General features: G+C 41.8%; 1 protein-coding gene across 1 annotated transcript in view; it reads left to right on the forward strand.

The window, feature by feature from the left end:
- rnf213a (ring finger protein 213a) overlaps positions 1–24,572 on the forward strand; it is a 79,338-nt gene that overhangs the window by 18,273 nt on the left and 36,493 nt on the right. Inside the window, exons 7-15 of the mRNA XM_057361142.1 lie at positions 186–356; positions 1,114–1,310; positions 1,389–1,672; positions 7,219–7,478; positions 13,530–13,745; positions 15,174–15,366; positions 15,463–15,518; positions 24,140–24,299; positions 24,396–24,548. Coding sequence (XP_057217125.1) covers positions 186–356; positions 1,114–1,310; positions 1,389–1,672; positions 7,219–7,478; positions 13,530–13,745; positions 15,174–15,366; positions 15,463–15,518; positions 24,140–24,299; positions 24,396–24,548 — 1,690 coding nt within the window. The remainder of the gene's footprint in view (positions 1–185; positions 357–1,113; positions 1,311–1,388; positions 1,673–7,218; positions 7,479–13,529; positions 13,746–15,173; positions 15,367–15,462; positions 15,519–24,139; positions 24,300–24,395; positions 24,549–24,572) is intronic.

The following is a 24,572-nucleotide window of genomic DNA, read 5'->3' on the forward strand; positions in this document are numbered from 1 at the left end:
ATACCTTCTTAGTAATAATCATTCTTTATATAAATTAATATTTTCTATTGTTAATTAAAAGATTTGTTTTTATTTTCTAGCTTTTGAAATGGTTTTAAAATTGGTATTGGAAATTGTGCAGCATTAGTATTGTTTTTATGATTTTGTGTCAACTCTTATCTATTTTTATTTTTTTTGAATTGCAGAAATCCAACACCAACTCAGCATATAAACTCCAGTGACAGACTTACGATTTACTTTCATGCAGTCTTGTCAAAAGACTTTAAGTTTAACTTAGATGAGGATCGTGTCTTCATAAGGGCTGGAGGTCGCATTGGTGACTGGGAAAAAGATCTGGTTGAACTCACTGTGTCTCGGTAAGTATAACTTTTGAAGGCAAAAATAACGTCTGAATGCACGCTGGCTAATTTCGAGCTACAGACAAAAGAAGGGAAAAATGTCGATTTTGTCTGAATTCGAGGTTTTCACAAAAATGACTTGCTCCAAAAGCAAATGCTCCAAATATGAATGAAGCCTCTTAAGAGATCTTTATGGGTATGCTTTCTCTACTCGCTTCTTGACGACCAGTGTTTTCCCTCAGCACACGATGTATCGTGGAAAAGCACTTCTTCCAGCTTTGTGAATATTCGTAGTGTGTAAAAGACGCGTCTCTCAAATAGCGTGCAATCCCGATAGACACATATACACAGAATGACAGTATTGCAAAATATCTGTATTTAAATCTGTTATGCCTTCAGTAAACGTTTGGTTAACTGCTGGGGAAAACATCTGATGTATAACAATGTACAGTTTACTTAATTGTTTTGCTTCTGTTTAGATGTAAAATGAATCAAGTAATGCTCTGATCTCATTTTTTTCAGATATTTGTTCTGCTGTGTATTTGCATCTTTGTTCTTATTTTTAATAGCGAAGATAAAACTTTTTTTTTTGCTGACACTATGGACTGGGTTTACCTCATTTTTTGTCCAATTCCAACAAATCATGTAATGAAGGAGAATGTGAAAATAAAGCTAATTCATTTTTTACCATTGCAACTCTTTGTTTTGTCAGCACAGGTCACCATATTGATTATTTGTGACTTGAACCTGTTGTTTTAAAACGGTTTGATTGCAGGGATCTTGAAGTCCATGGATTTCTCGTGGAAGGGAAACATGTGTGCAAAAAGACCAGTGCAGGAACCATCCCGTACAAGTATGTTGTGTATAAAGCAAAAAAGCAGAAGTATGAGTTCGAATACATCTACAAACTGGATTCAAAAGAAACCACCAACAGATGTCTCGTCGTCAAACCACATCTACTAAACGCTGAAGGTCGGTGAAGCTCATTAAACGCTGTATTTGTTTGTTTCTTTTTTCCCAGGTCTAATTTCTTCGTTTGGTATATTGCAGGGGAATGGCATCAGTATGACGATATAATCTGTGCAGAACCGTCAAAGGTGAAACGGTGGAAAGAAGTCATTTGGCCTGAGCAGAGGAAAGGTGTAATCCAGGGGAGAGAAATTGCTGGTAGGGTCATGCTGGAAACCATCTTTGACCTCCTGAGAAACTGGAGCAAAATCAACCTCACCAACTTCTTCAGTCAACTCAGACAGTTTTATGAAGTCTATGGAAATCCTTTGGTATATGAAGAGAAAGAGATGAAATGGTACTCACTGGAATATAATGAAAAAGATGTAAGTCAACCACATGCATGTCAGGATACATGAACACATTCATACATTACAGTAGTGAAGGGAGAAAGAAAGCTTTACGTAGCTTTGAATGTAAAAACGCTGCCGGTCAAAACATGTAAATGCAGTGAAGAAACGGCCATACAAATCAACTGCAAATGTTTTCTTGAAGATGCAATCTATTAAATGCTATTAAATTAACTAATCATCTAATGCCATTTTATTATTATTGTTATAACCTTTATTTTACCAGGAAAAGCACATTGATATTTAAAATCTCTTTTACCAGGGCCAAGATTTTAGCAACGTAGTACATTTGGGTTTATAAGCAACATCCATGCATACATGACTATTATTATAAAAACAAAAGCAAGTTCAATCAAGTTTGAACTAAAATCAAACAAAGCACCTACAAGCACTTTCTGTTTCCAATGCATTTAACATCACTTTTTATACCATGGTCTGTTTGAATACTGGATTCTGATTGGCTGGAAGGTGTGCATTAAAAACCTTTAACGCACAGGTAGCTCCAGTCAGTTTGATTACATTAAAAGTTAACTGACAAAATAACCCTCATTTTCATCTGTTTGATCTAAAATGACGCTGCAAACATCAATTAAAGCTTTAACTTGGCAAATGACCATGGTATAATTAAAGGATTTTAATGCTCTTCGCGGAGGCTTCGCGTCGGGTGGTTCTTCGCCTCCACGTCGTGCATTAAAACCCTTTAATGCCCGGCTAGCCGTGGATTATCCCTTACATAAACATCCAGCGAGACCAGCTCCCTAAGTCTCAACTTGTTTTGCAAGTTGTTCCAGGCAGTGGAAGCAGCTCATTTAAATGCCCTTTTCCCTTTTTCAGTTCGCACTCTCGGAACAGACAGTAAGAAAAGTTCCTCAGACCGCAGATTGTAACCACCTACGTGCTTTTTACAGATGTAGTTCTGTAGATCAGGGGTTCCCAAAGTAGGGGGGTCGCAAGGTCGCGAGACTGGGGTGGCAAGATGATTTCCAGAAATACACTTTTTTTATTAGAAATAGCGCATTTAATCAATAAGTGTAACAAAACATAAAAATATGAGTTAAGTTAAAAATAAAAAGCCATCAGCCTTGGGAATTTCCTCCCTCTCAATCGTGACCCCTGAGGTCAACCGCATCAGGTTAGGTGCAGCAAGTCCATTTGCAGCACCATGTTAAACATTCCCATGTGCACGCAGATTATTGGTCAGCCTTTTTTGCCTCACAGGAAAGACATGACTTAATTGTAAACTTAAAAACCCAGCCTCACTTTCAACCATTTCACCAATAGCTGAACATGAGGAGCAAAAGCAAGAGAATCATCAGTTAAAATTCTGAGATACTTATTCTGAGAGACAAACTCAATGGCAGTACCTTGTAATGTAGTGACTGAAGGACCACCGTGCAGAACTCATTTTTTATTCAAAATCATAAGTTTAGATAAGCAGTTAAAGTTGGCATGAAATAAAAAATGATAATTTATTGTTTTACCCAGTGGTGAAGTATTTATTATAAATGATTTGTCTGTGCACATCATTATTTAAACCTCTCTTCACTTCTGGTCAGGAGGACTGGCGTGAGGGCGGGGCTGCAATGACTGACTGATTGCGAACTGCCCTTCAAATCTTTCACCTTTTAACGATCCAATCAGTTGTCAGTGGATGAGATCAAGTCCCGCCCCACAATTTTTTTTCTCATTTCAGAAGTCGTTTCAATCGTAAAGAAAGACAGTCACTACTTAATTAATTAACTAATTATTTCAATGTGTAAAAGGGGTAATGATTCCCCTCTTAAACAGGGGAAGAACAAAAGCAGATTTCCATATTAGTGGAATTTCATTAGTGACAAGAGAAGCCGGGAGTCAGAAATCAGATGCAAGCTGTAAAAAATAAGGTTCCAAGATATCTGGACCGGCTGATTTTGAAGTATCTAAAAGTTTAAGGGCTTTGCACACCTCAGAGATTTCTTTTGTTGAAAAATTAAAAGCTTGACTAGACATGACACCGTCTGATTGAACAGTGGAGATATTCAGCTGTGCATTATTAAATGAATCAAAAAAAAAAAAAACAGAAGCTGTGAAATGTCCATTAAAAGAATTAAGCAATTTTTCTTTATCACTGATTGTATAAGAGCCTTTTATAGCACATGTTGGAGTTCTAAACCTTTATTATTTACAGTTAATGACTTGATAGTTTTCCAAAATGTTGATGAATTATTTAAAAAGTTTGAGTAAGTAAACACACGGCTTTGGCTTTTCTGATCGCTACCGTACATGAATTGCGCAGTTTTTAGCATAAGAGTACTCCCATGCTATTTTCAGGTCAGGAATTTAAATAATGTCCCATTCAAAACAATAAAGGTCATGGAGGACGCCCTGCTCAGAGAAGTGTTTCATGTCTAGCTGTGTTATGATTAGGGTTGGGAATCGAAAATCAATTCCAATTTGGAATCGGAATCGAAAGGCTAGGAATCGGATACTTGAGATTAAAATTTGAATTCCTCTTATCAATTCCTGTGTGCATATTTTCAGAAAAGTACACGCGTTGCATGATCTGCTGACATCTCAATAAAAGCCCTTATGAAAATTATCAATATTTCTACTATAGTAAGCATAGTTTAGCTATAGAATTTGCATTGAAGCACAGGAATCACAAATGAACCATAGTTGCATTATAGTAACTGCAGTTTAACCATGATGTAGTTCAACTATGATAATACAAATTGTAATAAAGCAGAAAAGGTGCGTTTCTATGTGTAAATATACACAAAACGGTGCTCATAAATATATATATATATATTTGCAAACAAGTCAATAAGCAGGCTAAATGACCATACAGGTTGATATCTAAATGTTTTACTTCAACTGTGGAATCGAAACTGGGAATCGATAAGAATCTAAATCGATAAGCAGAATCAGAATTGGAATCGGAATCGATAAAATTGAAACGATTCCCAACCCTAGTTATGATACATGATTTGGGTTTAGGAATTTTTGTATCTAACCGTTGCGATGACACAGTGATATCATTAGCAAATATTGAATAATTATGTGAAACGTTGGTAACACTTTACAATAAGTGCTATTAGTTAACATTAGTAAATGAATTAGCTAACATTAGCTAACAATGAACAATTTCGTTTTTCAGCATTTATTCATCCTTGTTAGTTCATGTCAATACAGTTATTCATGTTAGTTCATGGTGCATTAACTAATGTTAACAGTGACAACGTTTGATTTTAATAATGTATTTATAAATGCTGAAATTAACATGTAGTAATATTAATAAATGCTGTAGAAGTATTGTTCATTGTTAGTTCATGTTAGCTAATGCATTAAATAATTGTTAACAAATAGCACCTTATTGTAAAGTGTTACCGAAACGTTTGTTAAAATTAAATCTATTAAAGATGATCTTTTTGAACATTTTGTATTCGGCTTAGAGGGGACAGATATCAACTATCTGAAAAAGATTCATTGGATCACAATAGGTTTTAAATTCATGGGAGGATCAATGCAGCCAGTTCCAATTTAAGTCACCAAGAACTACCAATTCTTAGGAATTCAGATCTGAAACCGGCTGGAATAAAGAGGGAAGAGCACCACTATCAGCAGATGGTGCTCTGTAACAGCCAACAACTGTTATGTTGAGGGATTTAGTGAGTAAAAACGGTTTACTTAATGATTTAGATAGCAGAACTTAAGCATGAAACCCACCCCACCCTGCTCTGGTCGATGGGTCCTATATACATTATAACCATTAATAAAAGTATCGTCTGTTCAGCCGTTTTTCTGTTAAAACAATCACATCCACATCAGTTGATTGTGCCCAAATACGAAGCATATCCACGTCAAAGATTAGGCGTGGAACATTGAAATGAATAAGTACAAACCTTGATTTAAAATCTGCAGGTGTTTCAGAACTTGAGGCAAAGGCAGAAACTGTGCCTGGATTAGGATGAACATTCCCAGAAATCAAAAGTATGAATTAAAATCAGTTCATTTAAATGAACATTTCTGTAAACTGTGCTTTGACTTGAAGTTTTATAAGAGGTTCACTTATAATGTTAGTCAAAAAAATATTTTTTACAGAAGTGACACACATTTGCCAGAATGACCCTCTGAGATGCTACAGCTCCTTTAATGCTTGTCAGTGAATGAGCGCTGGGACGATTGACTAATGGGAAAAAGTAATCCATCCCCACCCTTAAAACATTCATGTTTGGTGTACAAACGAACATATAGCAGACCTCTCGGATGTCATTGATATACTGTACCATATTAAACATACCGTCTGCTCATTCATCATGCACGGGTCTTTTGAAAAGCTGTGCATGAACGCAAATGCACTGTCTGGACATATAAAAGCCAAAGTTCCCTTAAAAATGTGTTTTCCAACCAAGGGGGTCGCTAAAATATTCATGACGGGTAACCAAGCTCACTCTAGTTTGAGGGTTATTGATGAAACGGTTACCAGTTTGATGATTAACCACAATTGATAAAGCAGTTTCCGTCGGTTACTTTTAAAGTTTAATATTAAAATGATCATTAAACCCTGATAAATACTGGCCAGCTTTAGCAGCCGTCTCACACGGCACAACATGCAGCGTAGGTTTTGTTTTGTGTGGGAGAAATGACAAACACAAGTGAGGTTTTTCCTCCTTTACAAGCAAGTGATATGAATGAAAGTATGAATTCAGGCTATGAGTGTGTCTCTGAAAAGTTTTGATGGCATTTTCTCTGGGCAGGCTGTAGCGTTTAGAAGCACATCACTTATGAGATGTCTGCTGTTCCATTAGTGCCACCTACTGACAGACAGTGGATTTACATCTTCATTCAGACACACTGTATTGGACATTTGAATGACACATAATTGACTGTGCCTTCGAAAAGTCTAAATAATAATGTATCTAGAATTATTAATAGAGCTGATAAAATACCTAGAATCGTTTTAACTTATCTCTTAATAATGTGTTTCATGAAATGCTATGTTTGAACTTTTGGGTGATAAAATGGTATCAATATTTATCGACATTACACCTTTGTTGATAATGTTCAAAAAATGTTTAATATAACGCTCGGTATAACTTCACTTAAATGAAAGTATAATTGTGTTTCTGTGGGGATCTTTTGTGCATTCGCCGTTTGAAAAAGTTATTGTCAGTTTATGCTGAATCCAGCCGACATACGTTTCTTTAAAAGGTCATTATTTGATTTGTATATGAAATATAAGAAAGAAGATGTGTTTAAATGTATTTTTAACATTGTTTGTGGTGTGAATGAATAATGCAGTGGTTAAATTCAAACCTTTTTAACTGGTCTTTGTTTAAAAGGTTATTACAGTTTTCAATAATTATCGATATCAAATGATATGAAACATTTCTTAAAGCTGTAGTGCCCAGGCCTGGGAGGAACATATGTAGTCTTCAAAAACCCCGTGAATCCTCATGTCAGAGCCCACTTTAAGACTTGTGACTGTAAGAGATGAACTGGTGTTGAAATGTAAACCCGTCTTCTCATTTGGATGTGGTCAGGTGAGCAGTCTTCTGAAGCACTTCATGCTGGAGCGGGTCACTCCAGAGCTACAGAAGGACAGCGAGGGAAAGAGTTCATTCATCCAGGAGCCGATGAAGGCTGCGTTCATTATGCTTTATGTCTGGAAACAGTTTGGTCTAGAATTAGACAACGCTGCTCTTTTTCGTCTCTGCACTGGCCTCTGTCTGCCAAAACTACAGAAGAATGACTTCCTGTCTTTCTGGAATGACTTAACAGAATCATTCTCAGAAATAAAGAAGTGAGTACACTTATTAATCACATATTTTCTTTTTTAGCAGCCTTAGTTTGTTCTTTAAATCTGTTTGAATTCATCCTATTTTATCATAACCTTTTCATTTGAATGGAACTCTTGAGTTAACTCATAATAAGATGAAAATGAACTAATGATATCCTTAAAAGAATCTCTGGACGAAACACGGTGGATGTTTTATCTGGTTGATTGAGATCTTTGATCATGTAAATTGTTCTCCGGAAGCCAAATGTTCATCACTGTGCTGTTCAGATGAAGCTTCATGGAACCGCTTGAGTTCCAGAGTCTGCTTGTATTCTGATGGGTTGTTGTTTAGGAGTGTAGTTCTCCAGTTTTATGATCCATGTGTCACTTTTGTTGTTGACTCTGATGTCTTTCAAAAGTTGTGAGTACAGGACTTGTTTTGTAAGGTGTGAGTCGGGTATAATGGCTATGATGGTATGCACCTCTAGTTAGGGCTGTCACGTTTATTAAATAATCGTCTCATCGCGATTGTTTGTCCTCATCGCGATGGTTTCAGATCATCGCAATTATTGCACATCTCTATAGAAGACACTAGGGTGGCTGTAGTGCATCTGCATATTGCATATTTTAGTGTATATATTGTTACTAAAGCATGGAAATACTTGTAAAATGTACCACCACAACACTAAAGCATATACCATAAAAATAACCTGCAGTACAATTGAATATAATTTCAGTGTGAAAACCAGTCTACCAAAATCTCATTAACATAGAAGTAAACTTTTATTGTAGTCTTGCAAGTGAGAGAAAAAACAGACTAGAAGCTTTTCTATGACTGATAGCAGTTTAATGGTGGCTTCAATTCACTCCTGATCAATTTACTTCATTTACAAGTATTTGGTGGTTGTATTATTGACAGGTAAAAGCCTAAACCTTAAATGTATGATGACCCAATTGTTTCCGATGTATTTCCAAGAAAAAGAACATTGTCTTTATATTCAGAACAATATGGTCGTTTCAAAGCTGAATAAAAAATGTATGAGAATTAAATGTCAAAGCTCAAAAACAGACAATTAATCGTCATAAACGCAATGATTTATTAGACAATTAATCGTCAGCCAAATTTCATAATCGTGACAGCCCTACCTCTAGTGAACTCAAGTGCTTGCTGTACACGATCTATGTCTGTGAGCTGGACATTAGGATGGGCAGATCATCCTTGAGATGGGGTTCATCCTTGAGAACCAATCGCTTCCGACTACTTAGAAAAGGCCAATGAAAATTGGTGAATGAAATTTGCATGCCGGACTCCGCCCCAAGATATCCGGGTATAAAAGGGAGACGGCGTGCTGCATTCATTCACCTTTTGTTCTTCGGAGCCTTCGCTCATGAATTGCAGACATCGCTACTACTTAGCAACTTCAGACTGCCGGTTCTACGACGTGGTGCAGCGGACTGTCCCTTCCTGCGGCGACTTCCCCTGGGCGTCTCGGCAGTTCCAGAGGTGTTCGAGATTTCTAAAAGAGCAAATTTCTCCAGCGTGGCATGTCCCGCTGTTCTCATGGGTGCGATACCCTCATCGAGGAGGGGGACGGACACGATGTCTGCCTCAAGTGTTTGGGTCTCCATCATGCTGAGGCAGCCTTCGTTGACTCATCTTGCCCGCACTGCGGGCGCATGGTCATTCAGACATTACTGTCACGGGTGGCTGCCTTCTCTCGAGAACCAGCCACTACCTCGCATGCTTCCCGGGCCATGACGAGAATGGCTAAGGCCATACCGTCTGCCAAGTCGAGCGGCGAGGGTGATATGGGGGCCACTGCGAGCGTAAATCCGTCAGCCAAGCGCTTGCGGACCGCTCACACCCCGTCTCACTCGCATGACCATTCCCTAGCAGACGGTACCACACCGTCTGCATCCTCATTCACGCAATCAGAAATGGTGCGTGAAAGAAGATATGTCAATCGCAGCATTGGAGGGCGATTTGCTAACATCCAATCCCGACGATTCCTTGCAGCTCCCCCCCACGGGGGGTCGAGCTCAGGAAGAAGCGGATTTCGAGATGTCGGCCATGCTTTCCCGGGCCGCCGTGACCATTGGGTTGGAGTGCACTCCACCGCCTCTTCCCCAGCGCTCACGGCTGGACACATGGTTCTTGGGCTCTGAGCGCGACTCCAAGCCGCGCCCAACCCCGGTTCCGTTCTTCCCGGAGGTGCATGAGGAACTGACGAAGACGTGAAATGCCCCTTTCTCGGCTCGTACACGTCAGACCAATTCCGTTGCCCTTTCTTCCCTCGATGGTGGGGTAGCTAGAGGCTACGTCGACGTGCCCCAGGTGGAACGTGCAGTCGCGGTGCACCTGTGCCCACAGACGGTGTCCACCTGGAGAGGTCAACCGAAACTCCTGTCCAAAACGTGTAAGACTTCGGCATCGCTGGTTTCGAAGGCCTACGCTGCTGCGGGCCAAGCTGCCTCCTCTCTCCACGCCATGGCTATCCTGCAGATCCACCAGGCCAAGGCGTTGACAGAGATCCACGATGGTAAGACCAACCCAGGGTTAACGCAGGAACTCCGCACCGCCACTGACCTCGCCCTACGGGTGACCAAGGTGACCGCGCGGGCCCTGGGTCGGGCGATGTCCGCTCTTGTGGTCCAGGAGAGGCATCTCTGGCTTAACCTTGCGCAGATGAGCGACGCCGAGAAAGTCCGCTTTCTTGACGCGCCCATCGCAAAGGTGGGCTGTTTGGCGACACTGTCGAGGACTTCGCTCAGCTGTTCTCGGCAGTGAAGAAGCAGACTGAGGCGATCAGCCACATCCTGCCCCGCCGTGACTCGGCCGCCTACAGGTCTTTGAGATCCCGTGGACGGGCCCCCGCCTGCGCTGGCATATCAATTGCCTGGAGTTGTGGACCGTGCTACTCGCACTGAAGAGGCTGCAGCCTCTCGTGCAGGGCAAGCACGTGCTGGTCCGGTTGGACAGCACTACTGCAGTAGCGTATATCAACCGCCAGAGTGGCGTTCGCTCACGGCAGTTAACACGACTCACCCAACGCCTCCTCCTGTGGAGTCAGCAGGTGACCCGGTCCCTGCGTGCCACGTATATCCCAGGCGACCTGAATCAGACAGCCGATGCGCTCTCTCATCAGTCGACACCTCGCGGAGAGTGGCGACTCCACCCCCGCGCAGTCCAGCTCATTTGGGTGCAGTTCGGGCAGGCTCAGGTAGACCTGTTCGTCTCCCTTGAAACCACCCATTGCCCGCTTTGGTACTCCCTCTCCGAGGCTCCCCTCGGCACGGATGCCCTAGTGCACAGCTGGCCACGGGACAAGCGGAAGTACACCTCCCCCCCAGTGAGCCTCATTGCACAGACCCTGTGCAAGGTCAGGGAAGAGGAGCATCAAGTGGTACTCGTTGCGCCACAGTGGCCCAACCGGACTTGGTTCTCGGAGCTAATGCTCTTGACGACAGCACCCCCCTGGCCGATTCCCCTGACGAAGGATCTGCTTTCCCAGGGGAAGGGCACGTTATGGCATCCCAGGCCAGACCTCTGGAACCTCCATGTCTGGCCCCTGGACAGGACGAGGAGATCCTGAGTAGCCTACCCCCGGCAGTGGTAGAGACCATATCTCAGGCAAGGGCACCAGCCACTAGGCGACTGTACGCCTTCAAGTGGCACCTCTTCTCGTCCTGGTGCTCTTCTCAAAGAGAAGACCCACGGAGTTGTGCGATCGTGACCGTGCTGTCCTTTCTACAAGAGAGACTCGAGACTAACCTCTCCCCATCCACACTGAAAGTGTATGTAGCCGCCATTGCCACTCATCACAACTCAGTTGCTGGTTAGTCTCTAGGACAGCACGACCTGGTCATTAAGTTTCTAAGGGGCGCGAGAAGGCGGAATCCGCCTCATCCGCGCTCCATACCCTCTTTGGACCTTGATGTGTCCCTGGCGGGCCTCAACAGGCCCCCCTTCGAGCCCCTAGGAGATGCCGTTCTTTCTCATCTCACGATGAAGACGGTTCTCCTGATGGTGCTCGCCTCCATCAAGAGGGTAGGGGTCCTACAAGCATTCTCCGTGTCCCCTGACTGCCTAGAATTCGGACCCAGGGATTCTCACGTTATCCTGAGACCTCGGCCCAGCTACGTGCCCAAAGTTCCCACCACTCCTTTTCGGGACCAGGTGGTGAACTTACAGGCGCTCCCCACCGGGGAGGAAGACCCAACCCCGTCCGTGTTGTGTCCAGTACACGCACTGCGCCTCTACTTAGACCGCACGCAGAGCTTCAGGAGCTCGGATCAGTTCTTTGTCTGTTTCAGAGGTCAGCAGAAGGGGGAGGGCTGTCTCCAAACAGATGTTGGCGCACTGGATTGTGGACGCTGTCACGACGGCCTACAAATCCCAAAACCGCCTGTGCCCACTAGCAGTGAGAGCTCACTCCACCTGGGGTATAGCCTCCTCGTGGGCACTGGCACACGGCGCCTTTCTGATAGACATATGCAGAGCTGCGGGTTGGGCTACACCCAACACCTTCGCGAGGTTCTACAACCTCCGCGTAGAACCGGTGTCAGCCCGCGTCCTGCATGGCAACATGTAGGACCGGCAACCGGTAGGGTGTACGCCTATGACAGTACCTCCCCCCCCGGGTCAGCGTACTAATTCAGCCTCCCTTCTTTCCCCACTGGGTGAAGAACAGGCACTCCATCCATCACTAAGCAAGTACCTCCTGCGGCCGGATACCACCTGAGTTATTCACAACATAGCTCTAACCGGACCTAGTGCTACCGGACATTGTAACCCCCCAGCAGGGCGGTTCCGTCTGATGTATCCTCATGTTGGTTCCCACCATGGTAACCCATGACCTTCCCTAGGTGGACCTCCACCTTGCGGTTAAATCCTTCAGTCCGCACTTTCCTCCCATGAGTTCTCCCCTAACGGTGAGACCATGTTGGTATCTCCACTAAACTCCTCTCTGTGGTAGGAAGTGGTCTCTGTAGCGCATCCCCCGTTTGAGGAAGTAACGCTTACCCAGTGGTCTTACGGTACCAGGTGGCTTCTCGCTGTTAGAGAAACAAGTGAGGCCAAAGGCAGGGGCCTTCCCACCTTTCAAGAAAAGCTCTGGGACCCTCTGGTAGGTTACAATTTCGCAGTAGCGCTCACGGCTGACATGCCCAGGCCAGTCACCGTCGCTTCCCTACAGATTGTGACAGGGCACAGTGTTGTGGCGTTTTCCATAGGAACCCCATCTGTCGGCTCGACACAACATCGAGAGACCGACAGAAAGGGAACGTCTTGGTTACGAATGTAACCTCAGTTCCCTGATGGAGGGAACGAGACATTGTGTCCTTTATGCCACAACACATGCTGCCCACTGCAGCAGACGTGAGAGGTCTCAGGCTCCTCAGAACAAAGGTGAATGAATGAAGCACGCCATCTCCCTTTCATCAAAATTCATCAAAATGATGGACGGCCTTCAGATCTGGAGAATTTGGGGTTAACCAGATTTTGTGTTCACTGGATGCACTACAGTATGACACAGTAAACCTTCTGATATGAAGGACAGGTGTTTTCTAACTCAAAAGCATTGTGATCAACAGTGGCTGCAAGATTGTGTTTCCAGGACTTTGTTTCTTCAGTTCCCTGACTCGTCATGTGCTGTTGTTGATGTCACTAGGCCATTATTGTCAAACCAGTTGTGTTGATTCTTGTGTGTCCAGTGGAGTTAATGTTGAGGTGTTCAGTATTCACTTGGAATGTGCGGTGAACACAGCCTGGAACTGCTGTTAGCAAGTGTTGTCATTTGAATCCTTTCATGTTGAGCCAAATCTTGGCTGGTCATTGCTGTGCTGGAAGATGCTTCAGGTGGTCTTTCACTATGAGACCTGTTACATTCTCTGTGCATGAAGTGTTTGCAGTAGTTAGACTGAGACCCAGAATCGTTTAGAGATCTCGTCCAATTATAAGAAAGTGAAATGTGAATGTAAATGTTTGTTTCTCATGCAAGTGCTTCAGCAAACATACAAGCTTCACATTTCTTCATGAAAATCTAAAATGTGTTGTAACATTTCATTGCTCTTCAGCTGGTCTGAGATGGTGATGTCGCTGATCCTCAGAGTGAGTGCGGCCAACATGACCAGATGGATCATTGTCATTCCACTGATGCACTTTCTCAAAGGCACTTCAAAACCATTTGAGCCCGTGTTTAACAAGGTCAACTCACAGTATGGACAGAGCTGGGCTGGACTGCAGGGACTCAAAGCAGCTGATGTACTTTCCTTATCAAGCCAAGATCGAAGGTATTTAATCCATCTTTTCAAATGTTTAGACCAATAACTGTTTGAAGCAGTCATATGACACGGCTAAAACGAATATTAGCGTTTGTTTTAGATGTTATGCAATGAAGGGGTCGACCGATAATGACTGAAGATCATCTTTTGACAGCGCGCGAGTACTTGATGCTTTAAAATGGTTTGTATTTGTGAATTGGCATGACTTAAAATAATGTGCAAATGCCTATTCCATCAAATGATGTGTGATCACTGAAGCAGCTCGAGCTAGCAAATGCTTTCAGTGCAAGAGTGCAATCCTTTCAGTGTCTTCAGCCTTTCGCGTTGATTGGCCGGACTCGTGACTTTCAGCCAATCAGATGGGCGGTGGGCGGCATTGCTCTAGGCCAGAGAGTGGCGTTACAACAGCATTTGAGCCAAATAGTGCATTTCACAAATATATTAATTTATCGCAAATCGGCTTTGAAAATGATGTCGATAATCATAAAAATGCAGTTTGTAAAAACCGCCGCTACAGGGCGCCCGATCAAAACAACACCAATGCCATAGCTTGATGACGCTGTGAAGGAGAGTGGAATGATGGGATCTATTGTCTTAAACTCCACCGCTGATGGCCATCAATCAGACGGGGAAAGAGAAATCATGTTAGCGGATGAGGTAAAGTTTTATAATTGCTGCGAATAATTGTGGTCCATAAATAAGTGACTGCTCAAAACAAGTTCGTGGCTTGCTAGACGCTAGACACTACTTCCGCATTTGTCCACGACACTGTTGTCATGTGGTTTCTATGTCAGTAAAGGCGGTAACAAAGGGGAACGCGGATATGACCCCATTGTCAGGCGACTGCACAGCCCCGTGTCACTGTTTAAAATTGTGATTTTTTTTCACGATTTACAAGTAGTTGGAAACATTTGAGATATTGTAAGTACTCAGCTGAACAAAATATATAACACTAGCCTAGTGGTTTTGGGATATTTTACTGCAAAATTGTTACAAACTGCACCTTTAATATCAACGTCGATAATCGGCCAGGGCGATAATCGGCCGACCCCTAATGCAATGTGTAAACAAGATTTAAAAATGCTGTATTTTCCTCATACTGTGCATGTTGGTATCTCTTCTTTGCCCCGCCTCTCTGAAAAGTGTGGATTTATTACAAAGCTCATGGCTCTGAAAAGCGAGGTGTGCTATGATTGGCCAGTTAACCAACCTCTGTGAGACGGAAATGTAGGCGTTTTTAGGCAGGTCTGGGTGAGCCTTCGCTTTTAGATAGAATGCATCTTTTGTTCCCACACTTTACTTTTTGCAATTTTACGTGTCTAATACATGCATGGGCAACTTATAACACACCAAAGACACAGAACAACACGTATTCGTGCCATATGACCCCTTTAAAGTGTGTATCATGGAACTGTTTGTAATTTTTGACTGATTTAGGGCAATGTTGAATCTCATGAAGACACATGGACATCTGGTTGAGATGGACAGGCTGCTGGCCCGGTCTTGGATGTATCTGGTGACAGTAGATGAGTTGGTGGAGTGCAGCTCCATCATTCATGTAGAGCTCCTGGACATCCTGCAGGTTTTCACCATGAAATGCCCTGATAATATCAACTATAGCTCTACCACAGTGAGTGTCAACCTATGACTTTTGACAATCAAAAGGAAGAAGAATTGAGAAAAATGCCTCAGTTGTGTGTATTTCATTGTCATTATTTGATCTTAGGGTGTTTCAGAGACTCTGGCACACATTCACAGTCACTTACTCGAACAGAGATACAGGTAAAATTGGTCCATTTCCTTCTGAAATTGTTTCTATATTTGAATAAAGCAAGGAATTATAGCCCGTTCTATAAAAAAAAAGTACTGATTTGGTATTGAAATGTTTCCATAAATGTCTATAAATGAGACCCAAGCGAACTGGGAAATCAGTTAAAAAAAGTCAAAACAAAAAATGGTGAATACATAGACATGTTCTTGCCAAGCACGTGAGCTGTAATTACCAAGTGGCCGAACTTTTAGGACAGGTTTCATCTGTGAACTGATATTCCTTATTTTATTCCATGTATTTTATTGCCCATTAGGGGCAGTCGTGACCTAATGGTTAGAGAGTCGGACTCGTGACCATAAGGTTGCCGGTTCGATTCCCAGGGCCGGCGGGTAACAACTGAGGTGCCCTTGAGCAAGGCACCTTACCCCTACTTGCTCCCCGGGTGCTGCAGTGATAGCTGCCCACTGCTCCAGGTGTACGTGTGTTCACCACTTGCTGTGCGTGTGTTCACTACTCTCTGGATGGGTTAAATGCAGAGGTCACATTTCGTTGCCTTGTACTTGTACATGTGCAATGACAATAAAGTTGAATCTAAATCTAAATCTAAAATCTATTTGAATGTATTTCTGTCAGAATTTTTTCTCTCTCCTTGAAACTTTTTTTTCGCTCTTGAATTTTTCAAAACTTATCATTTGAGCTTGAACATGCCCCGGGTGTATTCTCTTCTCCATTGCTCATCTAACATACCTCTGAACATGACGTACAAGGAACTAGCCAATCAGAGAGCTTGCTACATCTCTCTCGCCATAGTTAATTTGCATTGTTTAACCTCGTTTTACCAATGCAAGGACCCAAAGTGTCAGGGAAATGCTAAAAGGAAAAGCTAAATGACTAAGCTAATCGAATAGCAAATTGGAAAAAGAAAGGCAGCGTGGAAATGGAAATGCAAATGGTAAAAGAAATCGCCTTTTAAATGACTGATTAAAGTAGTTTAATTTGTAAATCCAATTATTTATTCCTCTTTTTAAATCGCATTTTCAAATACATTTTGAAATTCCACTTTTTATTTAGGAATTAATTAATGCACTTTAAAACGATGTACTTATTGAGTGTTTTATGCTGTTTTTTAAATTCCCTTTTTAATTTGAAGTATTTATTGATGGATTAATATTTCATTTATTAATTATTTTTATAATCACGCTTTTTATTGCCCATTAAAACTTTAAATAATGAATGACTTTATCAATTCGCCTATTTATATTTGGATAAATAAATGAAGTTGTAAACAAATGTATTAATGCCTATTTTTATTGTAGAATTACAAACTATGAAATGCTTTATTACTTTACACATGACTCTTCCGGTCCTCCATAATTAAGCAGCGTAAAAGTCACACGTGTCTTTCTTTATACAGCTCGAGCTGCGCAGTTACAAAGTCACGCGAGTCTGATCTGTACAGTACGAGCAGAGACGACTCCGAGAGAACAACTCGGGCACGCGCACATTTTCTAAACATGCGCAACTATATTGTCAATTCAATTCTATTTTATTCATATAGCGCTTTTCACAATGTGCATTGTTCCAACGCAGCTTTACAGGAGCAAATAAGAAAAACAGAAAAACACAGAAAAGGTAAAACCACAGTAGGGGTTGAACGACCTCAGATTTTTAGAAGTCGACTATTAAGTAATAGAAGTCGCGTCGATGACGACTAGTCAATGACGTCAATAATAAATAAAATAAGAGCGAGGTAATGAATGTTTTGCAACAAGATTTGATGGGTGTGCGCAGTAAGACACTTGCGTGTGCATGCTGCGGGAGAATGACGGGACTCTCGCAAAATAGTCTTCAAAAATATCATATCCAAATACATATTAATTGTTGTTCATCTGTTGCACAAGAGCAACAACAACTAAACTAAAATAAAACTATTTTAAAGCATGAGGTTGGTGGTAGTGGCGCTATGTAGTAAAAGAGCAGCAGGTGGTTCTCTACAGAAACCTAACGTTACTTCAGATCTGAAGCGTCATGTGTGTACAGACCAAACTTCCCTGACATTTACAACAAGTCAACTGAAAGGGTCATGTGCACTAATAGATGACGCAACAGAAAAATGTGTCGAGTTTGTTTGTGACGGCCTTTGACTTTAGAACAACGTCAATATATTTATTAGCCTAATGCAGCAGACGCTTTATCATAGCGGACTTACAAACGCAGCACCTCAGTGACAGCAGCCAATATGAGAAACATTTTTATTTATTCTGTTTCTTTCATGTTTTATTAAATGGGGAACAAGTACAAAAATAGCATATAATATTAACAGATCTGCATGTATATTATTGCCGGGAGTGTGACAGAATCCCGCTGAAGCGGGTGGGAATGACATCCCGCGCTCAGCTCTCTTGGAACAGCCTCTTCTTAAAGGTACAGTGTCAAAAGCACATGACCCGCGACTATTCGACATCAAGCTTTAAAGGACGCTGTAACAAAGTTCAATGTAGGGAAGGAAGGAGGCGGGAACCGGCGAACATTTAAACAATAAACTTTAATTCAAAAATAAATAAACAATAAACAGCAAATAACAGGCCGGCAGCCACCTCACGGTCGACTGCCGGCCACACGAACACATAAACAAACTTAACTGTTTCCGGGCCCGGGTCCTCTCTCGTCGGCAGTCCCGTCGCTCGTCCTCTTATGCTCCCTAGCTCCCCGTGAGGCATGCGGGACCGGTGCGCGTACAGCTGATACTCATTATCACTCATGCCACCGGCCCCGCCTTCCTGCCCCACGGCTCTCGTCCCGCCTTCCTCGCTACAGTCGCATCAGAGCATTAATGTCGACTAGTTGACTAGTTCGTGCAACCACTAAAACACACTACAGTGCATGGTGTTTGTAGAACAAGCAAGATCATTCTAATAAAGCAATGTTAACAGACTTTACCGGACCTTTAAGATAATCTAATATCAGCAGTTTCCCAAACTCCAATGATAAAGAAATGGAGAAAAGCCCTCGGGAGAAACCAGTCTCAGCCGGGAGGGCCAGATCTCTTCTGACGTGTCACAGCTGCACTCACTGACTTTCATTAAAAGTGTTTTTGAAAAGTGTCTATGAAAAATAGGGAGAGCTTATTAGTTGTGATTTTGGAAATTTCGGTAACACTTTACTTGAAGGGGTGTCATAATCATGACCACCTGGATCTACCACCTGCACTTGATTTTGAAATTCTAGCTATTACCAACTGACAGGACGCCTGAGAGCATAATGCACGTGAAGGACTGTAATACAAGAGGAGTTCACTCAGGTACTGAGGAGCTAAACCATGTAGGGCTTTATAGGTAATAAGCAAGATTTTAAAGTTAACGCGATGCTTTATAGGTAACCAGTGCAAGGTTGACAGAACCGGGCTAATATGTTCATACTTTTTTGTACGTGTAAGAACTCGAGCTGCCGCGTTTTGGACCAATTGGAGTTTTTGTAATAAGCCTGCAGGGCAACCACCTAACAGTGCATTACAGTAATCTAGTCTTGATGTCATGAATGCATGAATTAACTTCTCTGCATCTGAGATTGACAGCATATGACGTAGTTTAGATATATTCTTAAGATGGAAAAACGCAATTTTACAGGTGTTGGCGACGTGGCTCTCAAATGACAGATTACTATCGAATAGAACGCCAAGATTCTTTGCTGACGACGAGGGTTTTATGGAACATCCGTCAATAGTTAAACAGTATTCTTGGTTGTTACTTATAGCAGTTTTCGGTCCAATAAGTAACACTTCCGTTTTGTCCGAGTTCAGTAATAAAAAGTTGTTACTCATCCAGTTTTTTATATCGACTATGCATTCCATTATTCGATGGAACTGCTGTGTTTCATGAGGCTTCGAGGAAATATAAAGTTGAGTATCATCAGCATAACAGTGAAAGCTAACTCCGTGTCGCTTTATTATATCTCCTAGAGGTAGCATGTATAATGCGAAGAGCAGAGGCCCTAAGACTGAGCCCTGTGGTACACCGTACTGGACTTGCGATTTGCGTGACACCTCATTGTTTATTGCTACAAATTGAAAACGGTCGGATAAATAAGATTTAAACCATTTCAAAGCTATTCCCTTAATGCCGACATAATTTTCGAGTCTATGTAGGAGTGTGCTGTGGTCAATGGTATCGAATGCAGCACTAAGGTCTAGCAGCACCAATAACGAGATACAACCTCGGTCAGACGCCAATAGCAGATCATTTGTAACTCTGATCAAAGCAGTCTCTGTACTGTGACATGCTCTAAATCCAGACTGGAATTCTTCATTGATGTCATTCCTTTGGAGGAAGGAGCATAATTGAGTTGAAACTACTTTTTCCAGAACTTTAGATATGAAAGGTAGATTCGATATAGGCCTGTAGTTCCTTAGTTCTCTAGGGTCGAGTTGGGGTTTTTTGACAAGGGGCCTTATAACAGCCACCTTATATGCTTTAGGCACATGTCCTAATGTCAGAGATGAGTTAATAATACCAAGAAGAGGATCTATAATTTCTGGGAGCATCTCTTTCAGTAGATTTGTAGGTATAGGGTCTAGTATGCATGTTGTTGATTTAGATGATCTAATAATTTTAGACAGCTCATCTTGATCTACGGTATAAAATAATTGCATTTTCTCCTTAAGGGCGCTGTAGTTAGTTTGTTCAGCGGGTTTCACTTCTGATTGCATTGTTATAATTTTTTCTCTAATATCTTGGATTTTATATGTGAAGTAGTTCATAAATTCATCACTGCTATGCTGATATACAGGATCAGAAGTCACTGACGATTTATTTTTTGTTAATTTAGCCACCGTGTTAAATAAAAACCTAGGGTTGTGCTGGTTTTCTTCTATTAGTGATGAAAATAGGCGGATCTAGAAGTTATTAGGGCTTTCCTGTATTTTCGAATACTATCCTTCCATGCTGTACGAAATACCTCAATTTAGTTTTCTTAAAGTTGCGCTCCATTTTTCGGGCCGCTTTCTTTAGAGCCTGAGTGTGTTCATTATACCACGGTGTGGGGCTGCCATTTTTAATCTTCTTTAAACGTAGTGGAGCAACTTTGTCTAGCGTTAGTGAACTTTATTCACTTTAGATGAAATCCTTATGACAATTTTACACCATATTAACATTTGAGTAAGAGCAAACTTTCCAAAATAACACAAAGTTGTGTTAAGAAACAAGAGTCAACAGCCAGAATAAAATGTACATTAGTCTGTGACACTTCTCCATCGGGACAGGGAGATCCCCGGTCCATATGGTGTTTTTTTACTTAATTATATGCGAACTCTAAGTATATGTCTATTAGTCCAATTCCGGGCTTTTGTCTCACTGCCGATGACTCATGCGAATATAAGTCAAAGTGTTTCTCTAACACTGCGCAGTGCAGTCTGTAAGTCAAACTCCGTCTTCTAAGACGCGAGCTGGCAGCTATAGTCAACTCGTCTTCTTAAACACGCGCAGACTATAAAGTCAAACTTCATGCTTCTCTAAACAGCGCACTGGCGCAGACTTAAAGAAACTCGTCTTCTTAACACATGCGCAGCTTAAAGTCAAACTCGTCTTCTCTAACACATGCGCAGCTATAAAGTCAGACTCGTCTTCTTAAACAGCGCAGCTATAAAGTCAGACTCGTCTTCTCTAAACACGCGCAGCTGCGCAGTATAAGTCAAACTCGTTTCCTAACACGCGCGCTGCGAGCTTAAAGTCAACTCGTTTCTCAAACACGCGCAGCTGCGCAGCTAAATGCAACTGTCTTCTCTAATGCAAGCTGGCAGCTATAATGTCAACCCGTCTTCCTATCCGTGCGCAGTGCGCAGCTATAAAGTCAGACTCGTCTTCGCTATACATACGCAGCTGTGCAGCTATAATGTCAGACTCATCTTCTCTATTCGTACGCAGCGGCCCAGCTATAAAGTCAGACTCGTCTTTGCTATACGTACGCAGCTGTGCAGCTATAATGTCAGACTCATCTTCTCTATTCGTACGCAGCGGCCCAGCTATAAAGTCAGACTCGTCTTCGCTATATGTACGCAGCTGTGCAGCTATAATGTCAGACTCATCTTCTCTAAACACGCGCAGCTGCGCAGCTATAAAGTCAAACTCGTCTTCTCTAAACACGCGCAGCTGCGCAGCTATAAAGTCAAACTCGTCTTCTCTAAACACGCGCAGCTGCGCAGCTATAAAGTCAGACTCGTCTTAACTGTATAAAAATCATGGTGTCGGCAGTGTGCAGTAGATATTGTACATCCATCTGAACGATTTCTGTAAATCCGTTATCTTGCCTGAACACACCAAAAAACATTACAGATAACATCCAATGTAGCAATACATTTACATGCATACTGTATATCCTAAAAAGTAATCCTGTCCCACTGATACGCTGCAAACCGGGAGATTTTAGGTCAATATTTTGCCAATATTATATAATAACTGAATTCTGTTAACCTACAATATCAAGGTCTTACTGTATTAACCTTTAGTGGATATAACTTAGAAAGTTTCCTATCATCTGATTTGTTTTATACAACAAAGCTTCATTTCCACTTTGTTTCTAAACATAAAAAACTGCACTGAACAAAACAATCTGTTGAATTAACATGAAAAGGTACACTGAATGCACACATTAAAGTAATGTTAACAGCATTATTTATCTGATTAAATGGACTAATTCATGTTTGTTAAGAAATACACTTTTACATTTGTGTGTTAATTAAACTAAATATCTTGACATCACACATAAGTCAAGACAATTTTCTAAAAACTCAGAATGAGCCAGAGACTGGTTTGAGTTTCAGCATTACCTGTCACAGGTCTGAATGAAACGACACACATCATGTAACCTACAACCTAAACACCAGCACCACTCTTGTGGTAAACAATGGTAACCACAAACCTAATCAATAAAAGAAAACACTTCTTCAACATAAGTGAAGAAGAAACACCAAGAAGTTGTTCTCTTTTCTCTCGCACAAAAGCATGCTGGGAACTGGAAATCATGTCAAATTAAATTAAAAGTTTGCTCTAGTTCATTTATTTGGAGCATTAGGTTTATATTGTAACATAAGAATGAAACCTTTTTAAAAAGCCGTTTCGGTCTCCAAGAGTACTCTGAACGTCATCTCATGTAATAGTAGGTTAAATGCAAATTTCTGTTTTATGCCATTGTAATCCTCAACTGAAACGGAGGCGTACACATTTCATTTCTGTAAAGGCAGTCACAATGTTTACAGCAGAAGGAAAAGCTCCCTCTAGGTCTGTGGCAGTCATTGTGTGCATGCATGAAATGTGTCCATCCTCAAATAAGTGACATGAAACAAACTACATTACATTACAACAGCAACATGAGTTTTATAGTTGACCCTTTAAAGCAGGGGTCACCAACTAGTGGACTCCGGTCCGAATGCGGACCGCGAGATGCATCCATCCGGACCTCAAAGCCTTTTGTCATAATAAATAAATGAACGCCTAACATTATTTTCTAATGCAATCAAATTTATAGCAGGCACATCAAGGGCAGCTCAGTAGCAGTTTGGGTCCTACGGCGCCACGGACAGTTAACATATGGGCACTGTTGCTACGTTCAGACATCGACGAGTGACGAGAGCCGAGACAGACTCGCTGCACAGCGCGCAGACAGATGTAACTGTCAGTGACTGAAAAACAATGTCCTTTTCAAAAGTTAGAAAAGTTGACGCTGAAAACCATGTTTTCCGAGATGAATTTATTCTTCCTGCATCGACATGCACGAGGCCGGTTTGTCTCATTAGCTCGGAGTCTGTTGCGGTTGTCAAAAGTGGAAACCTTAAACGGCATTATGAAACTAGACATGGACTGCTGCGGGTACGTTTCTTTATAGTGTCTGAGGTCAAATATATGAGCTCAAAGCCCAGTAGGAGCGATCTACACGGGTCCTCCCTCAATCACTCACCGCCCAACAACCAGCATATGAATGTTCACAGTGGATGTTAGGAAAACATAACAAGCCCTTTACTGATGGGGAATAGTAAAAGAGTGCATGGAGGCTGCGTGTGAAACACTTTTAGAAGGAAAATAAAGACATGAACTAAAAGAAAATATGAAACAAACCCCCCTTCAGCTTCACCAGCCACCAGAAGAGCTGACATGTTATCAGAGGATGATCAGTCACAACTTGATGCTGGTTTTTGTTCATCTCAGTTCAGCAGAAAACGGCTCTTTAGTTTTCTTTTAAAGTTGTTCATGTTGAAATGAATGTATGTTCAGTGCAGGTTTAGAGATTAGGGCATTTTGCACAATTTCCTTCATTATATTGTTGTCAGACATTGTTATGCATATACTGTATAGATGTATAGACATGAAAAACCATCTATTCATATTTTGAAGTTTTTAATTGTCCGGACCTCGGCTGGTATGGAGGGTTCGTTTACTGGACCTCAAGCAATTTTAGTTGAAGGCTCCTGCTTTAAAGCAACAACTGGACATGGAAACGTTTTTTCTCAGGTGTCAAAAAAATCTGTGATCTAGGTTGAATGCAAACACAATTGTGATTTAAAAGAAATAGTAGGATATTTAATAGAAAGCAGAACAAATCCAAGAGCACTATCAAAGTTCACTGTCTTTGCTTACTCTTGTAGCTGTCTGAATGAGGCCGATGGCATTCTGTGCACACAAGCAGCTTGCAAACTTCTAGAGAAGATCTGCAAAGGAGTTTCTAACTACACCTATTCACAGAATTTCACTGAGATTCCTGTCACTTGCATCAACCTGGTGGCCTCTGTATCAGGATTTTCTCAGGTATCTCATCCTAACATCATTTATGCTTGATTTATATGACTGATTACAACCATAAAATAAGTACTCGGTCTGTCTGAATATTTGTTTAATCTGAAGACGACACATCAAGAGGAGAGTTTTTCTGAGAAGAGTCTTGCGTTCCTCAGTGAGGCCAAACAGACGGTCCGAGCGTGGATCAGACAAGCATTCAAAGGCAGGCTGTTGAGCAGAGCCTATGTGTCGCCTGTCAGCTTCACTTCAGAGATCGAGGTAAGCACAACATCTACTGGGTGT

This window comes from Triplophysa rosa, linkage group LG19 (genome assembly GCF_024868665.1).
Source record: "Triplophysa rosa linkage group LG19, Trosa_1v2, whole genome shotgun sequence".
NCBI lineage: Eukaryota > Metazoa > Chordata > Actinopteri > Cypriniformes > Nemacheilidae > Triplophysa > Triplophysa rosa.